Here is a 13,125-nt window from a genome sequence, read left to right on the forward strand (position 1 = left end):
AGTATATTTTCTGGGCAAATGACTTGTCTGCAGCAATAAAGGATGTGGACCTGAGCTTCAGAAAAGTTTGTCATTCCTGAAAACCAATATATTACAGTGTGGTACAGATGAATAGTTTCAGAGGAGGCTTGCAAAATAGTTAGGAAAAGATTAAGCACTTAAATAACAGGCAAAAGCAGATAAAGTGTCAGTCTTGGTTGGGCAAATTCTCCTTAGAGCTTTTGTCCCCTGTGGGACAGTGTGTTTTTGTTTCCATCTTGGGTTCCCCTTCCACCCCCACTTACTTCCTCCACTCTCTTTAGTGAGAGTTAGATTGCCCCCAGGCCCTCTGGACAGATCATACAATTTATGGGTTTGGGGATTGTTTTCTTTTTCCTCTCCTGAGAAAGACACAATTCCACAGGGTAAAGAGGAGACTGAGTCTCTCATGATTTCTCTCTAAAGCTATGAAAAGTTTTCTCTTTTTGAGTGGGTGTAGGAAGTTGTAGGCAGGGCATATCAACACTTGGGGACCAGATGTTCTGGTGAATTCATTGTTTCTCCTCCCCCTCTCTCCTGTTTGTTTCTTTCTGTGACTACAATCTGACCAGTTTCAGAATAACACTTGTCAGAATTTTGCCTTCTAAAAATCTTGGGAAACAGATCTTTTAGACTCTGAGATCTGTGTATTAACATTTTTAATAAGTTCTGTTTATTCTTTATACTCCAAGAGCACTAAGCAATAACTTCAGATTTGCATGCCTGCTTTGCTTACTGTGTAGTGTGAGATCTACTTTGAATTTTTAGTTCCTCTTGTACAGATCCTTTGCAGTGATTTTTTTCTGTAACTTTGGGGAATCCCTTTAGCTGTCTGCGTTTGAAAGTGATATTGCTAGTTGGTATCTTGATTGAGTTTGGTTAAACTAGAAACCAGTAGCCTGTAAATACTTGGTAAATTTTAAGTTTGACTGTGTAAATAGGCTTAAAGATTCCTCTCCTCCTGAAGCTGCTTTTTAGCTGTCTGAACTGGTTTGCAAGATAATAACCCATGAAATATGGAGAAAGGAGAGAGAAGGTCGAATTTTCAAAGAAGTTTTTTTCCTTCTGGAGAGCTCTTGCCCTGCAGAAATACTGTCCAAATTATCAGAGTCTAAAGAACTTTACCTAGCAGGCATGCAGTGTGAGCTGATGGTGTGTCTAGTGTATGACAGCTGATGCAGGAGACACTGTTGAGAGATGCAAGGCTCAGAGGATTTAAAAGCAACACATTCTGTGCTTGCATAAAATAGGATAAACCTTTAACAGAACTGTCGACATCTGTTCCTTGGCCAGTCTACTGTGACTTGCTTGGCACCAGGAGGGTTGTGCAAATACATCTGCAGCTGGATGACTTTGCACTTTGTCAAAGTTAAAGTTGCTCTTCTAAAAATTGTCATTAGTTGAAAACTTGCATTTCTTTCCATGTACCGTCTTTCCCCCCAAAAGTTTAAGGCACATTCAAGCTGTCACTTAGCTGCAAAATAGTCAGCTGATCTTGTTTTTTAATAAAAATAGCTCTTAGAGAAAACCTTAAAATACATACAGAAACAAATACCCTGGAGTTTGAAACCCTTGCCTCAAGGCGGGTACAGTAGCGTTAACCTACATGCCGGGTAGGACACCAGTACTTCTGCTTTGAATCTCTGTGCAGTTGTTTTCCATCCAGATGTTGAAGAGCATATGAAAGGGAAGAAAGGATCATCTACCACATCTTCCCAAATGTGAGGTACCAAGTGCCAAAATTTGTGTAAGCTTCAGCCAGTACACAGATTCTACTGAATGGTAGAACTATCCTACAGCTTTGAACCAGTTTAGGTGACAGCTTTGACCCTATCCTACAGAATCAGTTTTGGTGCCCTAAGTATGTGTGTTTGACACAGGAGTCTTCCTAAAAGCTAGAAACTGGGAAAAAATGTGTAGAACTGATTCTGTAAAGCTGCCACTTAGCTGTTAGTAATCCCAAATTAGACAGGGACTGACAATATGTAGTCCTTAAATAACTTTGTGCTTTTTCCCCTGGTGTCCATTTTACCTGTATTTTTCCATTATCTGGGATAGCCAGACAGCCATCTGAATCTTTATCAATATGGACAGTGGAAACAGTACAGAGGAGAAAAGTTAATCTCTATGATATTTTTCACTGATGTTTTATGGAGGTGAATTGTAAGACTTCAGAAGTCTAAGGTAAGGTTATCTCTTTACTATTTGGAAATGATTGCTGTGCAGTTTCAAGTCTTTCTAACTTATAGACTTCAGGGGAAAAACCCTTGCAAATTTGGAAAAAAAGTTGGGGTTTTTTATTATTAGTAGTATTATTTTAATTTCTAAGTAGTGTTTTAAATTATTTGTTTTTATTACAGGGTTGATCTTTGGAATGCCAGTAACTTGAAGTTTGGTGATGAGTTTCTAGGAGAACTGAGACTCCCTTTGAAATTTCTCCGACAGTCCAGTTCTTATGAAGCATGGTATTTGACATTTTTCTTTTGGACAATAAGTAGAAACATATGTCTACTCTGAAGACTTAAGAGTAATTACTGTTATGTGATAAAGTTTAAATGGGTTTAATTTGTATCTTTTTTGTAAGCAAGCCAAAGTAATCTTAGCAAGTGTAAGAACAAGAAGTTTTGATAATGTGATTAGAGGTTTCAGTCTGCCTTTCTGTAGCATGTGGGAGTTCTAGTATGTTGTTTTTATATTATTTACTGCAGTTCATCAGCAGTACTATGGTTTTAGTCTGTGGGTTTTAAATCATATCAACATTAATCTTTGTGTTCAGAACTTCCCATGTTGCAGTTGGTGCAAAACAGACTGGCAAACTTAATTAAGAAGTCTGATTCAGAGCTCTCAAGAGTTTGATACATATAGAAATACTATATATCTGTAGGGTTTCTCTATGCTCATGTATAGCCTGAGAAAATCTTGTGTTTCAGCACTAAGTTTCTGTCCTATTTTTTGCATATCAGGTATTTTCTGCAGCCCAGAGATAATGGTAACAAGTCATTGAAACCTGATGACCTCGGTTCCTTAAGGCTTAATGTGGTTTACACTGAGGACCATGTTTTTTCCTCAGACTATTACAGTCCGCTGCGAGATGTCCTGCTAAAATCTGCAGATGTTGAGGTAATTTGCTTGTGTTGTTTGTTGTTTACTTGCAGATCATCTTCACAGGGGTCTCTGAGGATTTGTCACTATCTTGCTGGCACCATAGTTGTGTAATTACCATAGAGGTCAGCTCTTCCTTTTCAGACTTCAGAGCCTTGTTAAGCTCTACATATCCCTTGTGCTTGTTTTCAGTCCTTGCAGAGATCTTTATCTGCATTCTGTATGGTGGGTGGGTGAAGGCAGACCCAGGAACACAGTGGTTTTAGCAGCAGCACATTCTCAGTGATTTTTTTAATTTCAATTGTTTACCTTTACTGGACAGGAGCAGGTTTGTTTGCATAATTGGGAAAAACCCAAACCAAGAACTAATCCTGAAACATCAGAGATTTGGACCATGTGTCCCCTTATGTGTACTTCTTACAGTTGTTATGGTGCTTTTGTTTTTTCATTAAAAGAACTCCTTCTGTACTCACTGGGACTTGAAATTCTCAAGGGTTAGAGTTCTTTCTCTTCACTTGCTTCCCAGGCAATTGACATTTACTGAAAAGACAGCCATTAAAAATGTGGGAGATAAGGAGAGACTGTACTGTAGTAGTTTTTAAATTGCTGCCCTCTTGTGACCAGAACTTACAGCCCACAAAAACTGGGATGTGACATCCACCCATGTTATATACAGACATTTGGGTAACTGGCCATTGCAACTGTTGTGGGGGGTTCTGCATTAAGAAGCTAATGGGAATAGAAGGAAGGAATGGTTCTTCTGGAAGGATTTCTCAAAGTTCTTATCTTTCATTGTTCAGCCTGTTTCAGCATCAGCTGCACATATTTTGGGTGAAGTTTGCAGAGAAAAACAGGAAGCAGCCATACCTCTTGTCAGGCTTTTCTTACACTATGGCAGAATTGTGCCTTTCATAAGTGCCATTGCGAATGCTGAAGTGAAGAGAACTCAGTAAGTACCAAAACCAAACTGCTATCAAAAATACCTAAACTGCATTGGCTAGTGCTAGAATCCTCCACTCAGTTTCTAGAAATATGCAATTTCAGAAGAAAACGCCGGGGTCATTCCTGTTCTTCCTACTGTGTGGCAGAGTTCTTTCTAAATTCTTTCACTGCTCTCAAGATCTAGTTAATTTGACCTGTAGGAGGAATTCCCATTATTTTTTGTGAAAATGATTTGCAGGACTATTCTAACATGTGAGAGCAGGGATTTTTACTCAGTCTTAAGTATATATGATAACTGAAATTCTACATTACCTTCAGCTGTTCATATGAAATAATTTCAGCTTTATTGTGTGCTAATAAATCATTTAGTGCTGAGTAAGTGTTTGCTGAATTTGTTCAAAACAACAAGCAAGTTTCTTCCTAATCATAAATACTTAAGGCAAGCTCTGTGTCTAGTCGTCTCAGTTAGAGGGTGAAGGATTAAGTATGGGATTGAATTTAGCATGGGAGGGCAGAAAATGAAGTTGAGTTTTTTCAGCTGCTTCTTTTGAACTCCTTGTTTGACTTACTGGTGGGCTGATAGTTCAGTAATGTAAGATCTAGTGTTCATACCAAGCAGAGCCTAAAGAATATTTAGGATATTCCACAGTTCTCGTGCCTGTGTAGCCGTGCTCTTGACTAACAGTAGAAGAGACAATTGGGAGTCAAGTGGAATGACAGATACTGACTGCAAACTTCCTTTGTAAAAAATAAAGTCTTTGTGTGGGTTGGCTCTTTTCAGAGTGTCTGATGGATCAAGTGTTTTCTTTCCTGTAGGTAGGTGTATTTTTTCTGAACTGCAGGTTGACTGAAACGGCATGGTTGCTGTAGCATGAGGAAACTTGCTGATCCCTAGTCAGTCATGTCAGTTTGATAAAAAAGGAGGAAAGATACATGTTGTGGATGAGATCGTTGGCTATGTACCTATTTGCATAAAGTAAATTGCTGAACAGGGAGGTACAGGTACATGATAGAGCAGTTGGCTGAAGCTTTATCAGTCACAGAGGCTGTGTGTCTAATACAAGATGAGTTCTGTGCAAGAGATTTTTAGGAAAACCATAGAGTCTGCAAGGTGCCACCTTGCCACACAGTTATCAGGGCTGAACTGGGGTCTGCACTGTTATCACAGAACAGTGCTCTAAGTGCCTTAGAAAATATGGCAGTGCCATTGGAGCCTGGGTTTTCTTCTTCCTTCCAGCTCACAAGTACTTATTTTGTAGGTGCAAGTAATAGGTCATGTACAATGTCCAGTGTAGTTGTGAGACTAAAGTCACTGCCTCTTTCCCTTGCTCGAATTAGCACTGTTCAGTAGCATGTGAAAACAGATGTGCTTCCCAGATTTGTGCTGTAGACCTCTTGGATTTGAGCCTGTGTATCACTGTGTGTTAGGATAGTGCACTGAGCACACCACGCTGATACAATGAAGATCTGTAGTCCCTCTGAATTTTCCAAGGCTGCTGTTTTTCTGTTTGACCCTGAAAGTGCACTAAATGCTGTGTGACTACATTTAATGGAAGGCTGGTGTCAAAGGGAGGTTTTGCTTGTGTATTCAAACCTGGAATTCTGTCACCTTTCATGCTGCTTTTATTTCCATGTACTAGCAGTTCATTACAAAGAGACTAAATTACAGAAAACTGTTCACTTCCAGAGATCCAAACACCATTTTCAGAGGAAACTCGTTAACTTCCAAGTGCATTGATGAGACAATGAAACTGGCAGGGATGCATTATCTGCAAGTTACACTAAAGCCAATTATAGATGAGGTAAGAACAGTTCAGACTGTTTATTTGGTAAAATGTAAAGGCCTTCAGGGAACAAATACTGTTTATTACTTCTTATTTTAAGAACACTTTTTAAGAATAATGTCTAATAGCTTAATAGCTATTAATAGCTTGTTTCTGCATTAAAATCCTGTGTGTTAGGTTAGCCACAGCTGAGTTGCCCTATTCAGAAACATCAAAGGAAAAGGGAAAATTTCTATTTTTATTAAACCACATTACTCTGATTTATAAAAATTAGCATATATTGTTTCTGAGAAATTAATAAATAGTATATACAATAGAAAGCTGTTGTGAAGCTATAAGTAATGTGTTTTATCCGGTGGGTATAAAGGGATGCAGTTATTCTTAGATAACTGTGCATGTGATGCACATGTTGGAACAATGGTTTATTATCTATCCAGTCCAGAGTGGTGGGTGTGGGTATTTTAGTGCTGTAATTGGGCAATACTTTCAGACCACAGACTTCCTTTAAATGATTTGACAATTTCTTCAGCTGTTTTTGTCTTAATGTTTCATCAGAAAATGTCAGGTTTTAAAGAATATGATTATACTTTCAAAGTTGACTGTTTTGGAAAAACAGGACTTTTCTTGAACAGCCTTGCTTGGGAGAGTCTAAAGAACACTTCTGCATTTCAGTTCAAGGAAAGGGTAGAATGAATTAATGCTGCTTTTTGGAAAAAAATAAAGATCACGCATAATTTAACTTTGCTGTTAAAAGAAAAAAAGACTGTTTATAAAGTTGGCTTTTGTGTTTTATCTCTCATCTCAAAAGCTAACAGATTATGCTTTTTACAAAACGTTTTGTAAAATTATTTGTCAGTTGTTAACTATATTTTTTTTCTAGATCTGCCAGGGGCATAAACCTTGTGAAATTGATCCTGTGAAATTAAAAGATGGTGAAAACCTGGAAAATAACAGGGTATGCATTAGATTTTGAAGACAGTCTCTGTTTATGCCATCAGGTTTAACTGAAGTCCTCAGAAGTTTGATCTTGCAAATAATTTTGTCATTCATTAGAATACACTGTAAGCTTTCTTGACACCATCCTTATAATTATTTCACAACAGCTTTACATTATGCTATAAATGCAATACCTATAGAAAGTTCATGACTTCTCCTGCTGCCCTGAGGACAAGGATAACTTATCCTGTGACTAACCTGGCAAACTCTATCTTCAACTATAAGGAGGTTGTAGTAAGGTGGGGGTTGGCTTCTTCTCCCAAGTAACAAGTGACAGAATGAGAAGAAAAGACCTCAGATTGCATCAGGGCAGGCTTAAAGTGCATATCGGGGAAAAGTTTCTTAAGGGTGGTCAGGCACTGGAACAGGCTGCTGAAGGAAGTGGTGGAATCAGCCTCCCTGGAAATGTACAGGGTGCTTGTGGATATGGCACATGGGGAACGTGGTTTAGTGGCGGACTTGGCAGGGCTGGGTTAACTGTAGGACTCAATGATCTGGGAGACCTTTCCCTGCTTTAATGATTCTATGATTCTGCTGATGATGTAGTAAACAGTACTAGGAGAAGGAATGATTTGCCATACGGCTGTGTCATTTCATGTTTGGTTTAATAGGAATGATATTTTAGCTCTTCTTCCTGAATATGTGCATTTCCCAAACAGTATAATTGAGTGAGAGTTTGTTTTTCAAGTGTATATTGTTGAAAGTGGGAATCTTTTAATGATGCCACTATGAATAAAACCAGGAATAGTGCCACTTTCCACAGCAGAAAATGATACTAATTTTGTCATAATCTTTGTGTTTTTTCAGGAAAATCTGAGGCAGTATGTTGATCGCATTTTTACTGTAATTACAAAATCTGGTGTAAGCTGTCCTACAGTGATGTGTGATATTTTCTTTTCACTGAGAGAATCAGCTGCCAAACGTTTTCAAGGTGAGTTTATATATAGAATTTTATTTTACATAACTGGTAGCTTTTAAATACAGGTGTAGTCTAGCAGTCTGCACGATCCCTGTTGAATTTAGTATGTGATATGTGAACAGTAGCTTATCCAAAATAATATTTGCAGTATGTTAATGCTGTTTTCTCATTATTTATTCATTCCAAAAAGGAACATGATTTTTGATGGTGATTGGAGTTTTTTCTTAAACATCTTTCTAAGGAAAACAGCATTTAAAAAGATCATTATGATGATCTTTTATAGGTTCAGTATTTGCAAAGCATACCCAATTTTCAAATGTTCATGATTTTGTAATGGCTCATTCTGCAGATTCCATGCAGTGGAATTATTTTCTGCTTATATGTCAGTCTGTAATAAAAGCCAGTCTATAAATTGGAGATGCTGCAAACTCACTGCTCTAGGAGCCCATGTGCTGCAAAGGTTTTCTGGCTGTCAAGAGACAGCTCTTTTCAGTCCCTCTTTGTTGTTTTGACTCTGTGAGAGTAAGTGGGCAATGAAAAACCAGCATTAAACAAAACAACCAAGCTATGTGTTTTCATGAAGGGAAGCAGATTGTAGTAGGGAAGTTTTAGAGAGAGTAATACAAGTTCAGCTTTTTAAACAGTCAGTTTAGAGTAGGCAAGCTCAAGCAGAAAACCATTGACTTTGCTGTTGTGCTCTTTATTTTATGTTGAACTAAATAAGTAAAATGTATTTTCTGTAACTACCAACTGAAATAGATACATTAGGAGTCTGTACAGCACTTGTGCTCAGGGCTATAAGTAGGTAACTGAGACTTGGCCTCTGTGCTAAACATTTCATAAACTGTGTAAATTATTCATCATACTTCAGTGCATATATGGAATAGCAGATCTCTCTGAAATTCCCTCTGTGGTGGGAAAGTGAATGATGTTCTTGCAGCTTATGTTATGAACCTGGTTATTTTTTAAAGAGGCTCTCATTGACATTTCCTTGGGTTAGGCTAGCTGATCTCTGGCTCCAAATCCTCTGTCATCAGTTAATCCTGTAACTCACAAATACAAACATTATCCAGCACATGCTTGAGTTAGCTCTCTCAAGGCTCTGATAATTTCATGAGGCTTTTCAGGAAGGATTATTGAAATGCTGAGTAGAGGTCTCTCTTTTTTTTTTTTTTTAATAGGTGACCTAGATGTAAGGTACACAGCTGTCAGCAGCTTTATTTTCCTGAGGTTCTTTGCTCCTGCCATTCTTTCTCCAAACCTCTTTCAGCTTACACCACACCATCCAGTAAGTACTGTATCAGTTTTTTTTCTAGCTGTGTTTATGGTTCTGTCACCAGAGTCTCTCTATCGAGATTCTTTCTTCAGTTCTTTTAATAGCCTTCAGGAAAAGTACCCTTGTTAGTTCAAAGATCTGTTGTATCTGTCATGGATATGAAGCAAATGTTGAATGACTTTGTATGTGAAGAACCTGGGAGGTGTTGGAAGAAGAGTGAAATTTAAGGACAAACAAGGTAGATGGTCTAAGCTGCTGTGGAAAAAAGGGTCATTGCTTCATTCTTGCCACATTAATGCTGGCTTGATTGGCAGCAGTGTTGGAAATATTTTGGATGTTAACATATGTCAGGCTTCTAGTAGTTGTTCTTATTGGGAGTGGGAAGAATGTGGACAGCCTTGTTTTTGTTTTGTAAGTGATTGCCTTTGGCTCTCTGAAGCTATGGAGCATGATGGCTTATGAGCCAAAAACCTTTGAATATAAAAGCAATTTTTTTTCCTGAAGTGTTTTATTAGGGTCTTTTCTAATTTTTTGTAACTCTTCTGCAAGTGAAATAAGAAAGAAGAAATATAGTTTACCTTCCTCTATTCATTATTTTAAATAGCTAGTCCATATAATATTGTTCTCCTTCCTAGGATCCTCAGACTTCTCGAACTTTGACACTTATCTCTAAAACCATTCAAACACTAGGCAGCTTATCAAAATCTAAATCTGTAAGTATGCTATTTTCATTTAATGACTTAATTTAGGAAAGTGATTTTTTTTAATCTTTTATCATTAATTGTAATTAAGTGCTTGAGTTGTACTAGACTCATGCAAAACTGGTTATGTTTGCTTTGATTATAACCCTCTCATATTTAGAGGAAAACTAAATCTATCTTAATCTGAACTAGATTTCAGTAAAGCAAAATTGTGTGACCAATCTAGAAGTCTGTTTCAGAGCTCTTCATTCCTTCCTTTGGAAGAATGACAGTGATCAGGAGAACGTGTGAAGTTCTCTACTTATCTGTGATACATGATCAGCAGCTTTACAGGGCTTAATAGATGGTTTCAGCATTTTAAAACTCAACTGAGAAAAGTCACCCAGTAAGGGAAAGGGCTATACTTTCCTTTTCATACCAGTTCAGTTTTCTGAGATTAGAGCTAGATGCCCATACTCTGGATGTTTGATTGAAATAAGTGTACCTAAGGCACCACACTGCTATAGCTGGTGGTAATTTGGGGTGGCTGGGGTCTTGTTAGGATTCACACAGGTGACTGTACCTCAGTTATGAGTCCTTCAAGACAGCAGAATTATTTTTCTTACACTTAGTGTCAGGAGGAAAAATTAAAGCCAAAGCAGGATTTTGAAGCATTTGAAGAATGCATTATTAACTGTAGAAACTGAACATATGAAATGCATTCTGCTGCCTCTCTGAAATAAAAGTTTGGTACTAGTGAATGTGTGCTGTGTAACATGAAAGCAGCACTTTGCTCATTTTACTTCTGGCCAGAAAAAAAACCTGTCTCTCTGCAGTGGTTTTCCTCCTGACCTGCTGCTATTAACAATAACATTTTCTATATAAACTGTATGATGATATGCATGGTTTTGGCTTTGTATTTCAGGCCAATTTCAAGGAATCCTACATGGCTACATTTTATGACTATTTCAATGAACAGAAATATGCAGATGCAGTAAAGAATGTAAGTAATACATGTGAAGGTTCTAAAAATCCTGCTGTGCTGTTGAAGTTGAATCCTAGAAAGCAATACATACTGTTGGTAAACCAGGAAGTATGTTGAGAAAAGCAGACTCCTGATAACTAATATTCAAGAAACTTTTGTCAAATTATACACGTCAGTAATAAAATTTCTTTGCATCTGTTTCTAGTTAATAAATAGGTTGGATTAACAAGCTGCTGCTTAGAGCTTTTGAAGTGTGTGTAGAGCTTTGTAGAATGCTGCAGATCTGTGATGAAAATTGCTTCGTCCAAAAGGAAGTGAAATATCCATATAACAAAGGAGAAGCACAAGGAGTATTGGGCATCTGTAGTTCTACTGCTTAAGAGCATTTGTGCTATTTTTAGGTTACAACCGAGGAAACCTCCCAAATTCCTCAAGCTTCTGCCATTACCTTCTGCTTAACTTCTTTTACAAATACTTTTGTAGCTCTGTGCTATGCAAATGCTGAAAGATTTTAATTTGGGTAGCGTGGTCCTGTCATTTTTACATCTGCTTTTTGTTCACCTTTTAGTTTCTAGATCTAATTTCATCTTCAGGAAGAAGAGATCACAAGAGCATAGAACAACCTATATTGCTTAAAGAAGGGTAAGTATGCATGTGCAACAAAACCATCTACTCGTGTGCTTACTACCATGCTAAGGCAGCCATCTCTTTTTCTGCCACCCCTATTCCATTCATGCAATCAGAGAGGAATGTAGGAGAATTCTTGTGTTGCAATTTCTGCTCTCTGTGGTTGCTATAGCTGATTTGAACATATTTTCATTTGATTTAAACGTCTTAATATAAATGTGTTTTGAAATAAGTAGAGGAAAGATAAGCCTGTAGAACTTAATTAGCTTAGCTAAGGCAAAATCAACTTAGCATTGTATTAAAATCAAGCTGGGATCTCCTTCCTGAGCTCTAGTGAATAAAAGCTGAAAATTTCAGTGTGGAGACAGTGGAAGACTGTGAGGAGAGATACTGAATAACTTAATGAGAGCAAAGCCTGCAAACAGAACTTGCTTTTGCTGCCCTATGAGATACATATGCTAACTATTATCATGGGCATTTCAAGGAAAATTTGACATGCACTTGGAACAGTTTATAGTTTTAGTACCTTTCCTTTTTTGGGAAGCATGTTCCATATGCTGTGTTAGTTTCAGATACCAATTGTTGGTATTTTTTGTTACAAAACTGGGTTGTTAAGATCATCTAAATGCACTGTAGAAACAACTTTGAGCTGGGAGGAAGAAAGTAAAAAAAATCCAAATTTGTCAGAGCTCAGTAAGCTCAAATACTGTTTGAAAGTAAGCCCTCATCATTGTTTTAAGTAATGCAAAATCTACATTTTGAGTGAAAACATGACTACCTCTTCTATTTAACCTTGACAGTTCACTTCTCTGATAAACCTCTGTCCTTAGAAGCAATTTTGTCTAATTTAATTCTGTACATTTATCATCCTTTTGGTTTTCAAAATAAATTTATAGTTTGTAGCATTTACCCTCTAACTGTAAAACATTTTTTTCTGCCTCTGTCTTTCTTTTGCTCCTGTCTGATTTTTTTCTGTCTTTTCTTGCTCGGCCTGTGGCTGCTGTTGTAAGGACTCTTAAACTAACAGTAAAGAAAGTTGATGGTAATAGTTCATGCAGGTAAGATGGTAGAGGCAGTTGCTGCTTTGCTGTAGCTACTGGCTGACAGCATGTCCTTTGCAGCAGTAGATTTGTCTGACTTAACTTCGGGGAGGAAGTACTCTGTTTAACCATCCTGAAATGCCTGTGTAAACCCAGCACAGAACATTTAGGTACCCATTTCTTGATGTTGACCTTATGTTTTATTTTTCTTAAAACAAACACCTGCTGTAAATAGAGAATAAAGGGTTTCTACCTGTAGGCAGGGCACCAAGAAGCACTGTATGGATCCTGAAGAACTTACTGAAAATGATGAAGAGACCATGCCTTTTCTAGGCACTTCTTAATTAGTATTCATGTAAATTATTCTCAAGGTGAAGAAGTGGCCTTCAGCAGTCTATTTTCTTTTTTACTTTTTGCATTATTGCCATGTTTTGTTGTGGGACTTCTCACAGCCTTTGATTTGATTCTTCTCCAGACTGAATGGCTGTTTAGTGGGGTTTCTATATGCCTTTGCAATATGTTTGCTTGCTTTTGTGTTTTTATTCTATCTTTAGCTCTATTAAGAGTATCAAATGGAAAGCTATAGCATAAGTACTTTTGAATGAAAAGATTAGTCATTGGCACTTGGGTTTGCTGGCATCAATCATGCCATCACTGCTCAACAGATGCCTGCCTGGTTCTTTCCAAAAGGAAGAGAATGAAAAGGAGAGCTAATTTTTTGTTGGTGGTGAAAAGGGCACATCAGTACTTCCAAGC

The 13,125-nt window shown here is 37.6% G+C and overlaps 1 protein-coding gene across 3 annotated transcripts in view; it reads left to right on the forward strand.

Annotated features, from left to right (window-relative positions):
• RASA3 (RAS p21 protein activator 3) overlaps nt 1–13,125 on the forward strand; it is a 170,994-nt gene that overhangs the window by 146,030 nt on the left and 11,839 nt on the right. For all 3 annotated transcript variants that reach the window (XM_059839625.1, XM_059839626.1, XM_059839624.1), the window contains exons 9-18: nt 2,379–2,483; nt 2,982–3,138; nt 3,921–4,069; nt 5,750–5,864; nt 6,727–6,801; nt 7,650–7,773; nt 8,943–9,049; nt 9,673–9,750; nt 10,643–10,720; nt 11,271–11,344. In XM_059839625.1, coding sequence (XP_059695608.1) covers nt 2,379–2,483; nt 2,982–3,138; nt 3,921–4,069; nt 5,750–5,864; nt 6,727–6,801; nt 7,650–7,773; nt 8,943–9,049; nt 9,673–9,750; nt 10,643–10,720; nt 11,271–11,344 — 1,062 coding nt within the window. The remainder of the gene's footprint in view (nt 1–2,378; nt 2,484–2,981; nt 3,139–3,920; nt 4,070–5,749; nt 5,865–6,726; nt 6,802–7,649; nt 7,774–8,942; nt 9,050–9,672; nt 9,751–10,642; nt 10,721–11,270; nt 11,345–13,125) is intronic.

The sequence above is a fragment of the Haemorhous mexicanus genome, chromosome 2, assembly GCF_027477595.1.
Source record: "Haemorhous mexicanus isolate bHaeMex1 chromosome 2, bHaeMex1.pri, whole genome shotgun sequence".
Taxonomy (NCBI): domain Eukaryota; kingdom Metazoa; phylum Chordata; class Aves; order Passeriformes; family Fringillidae; genus Haemorhous; species Haemorhous mexicanus.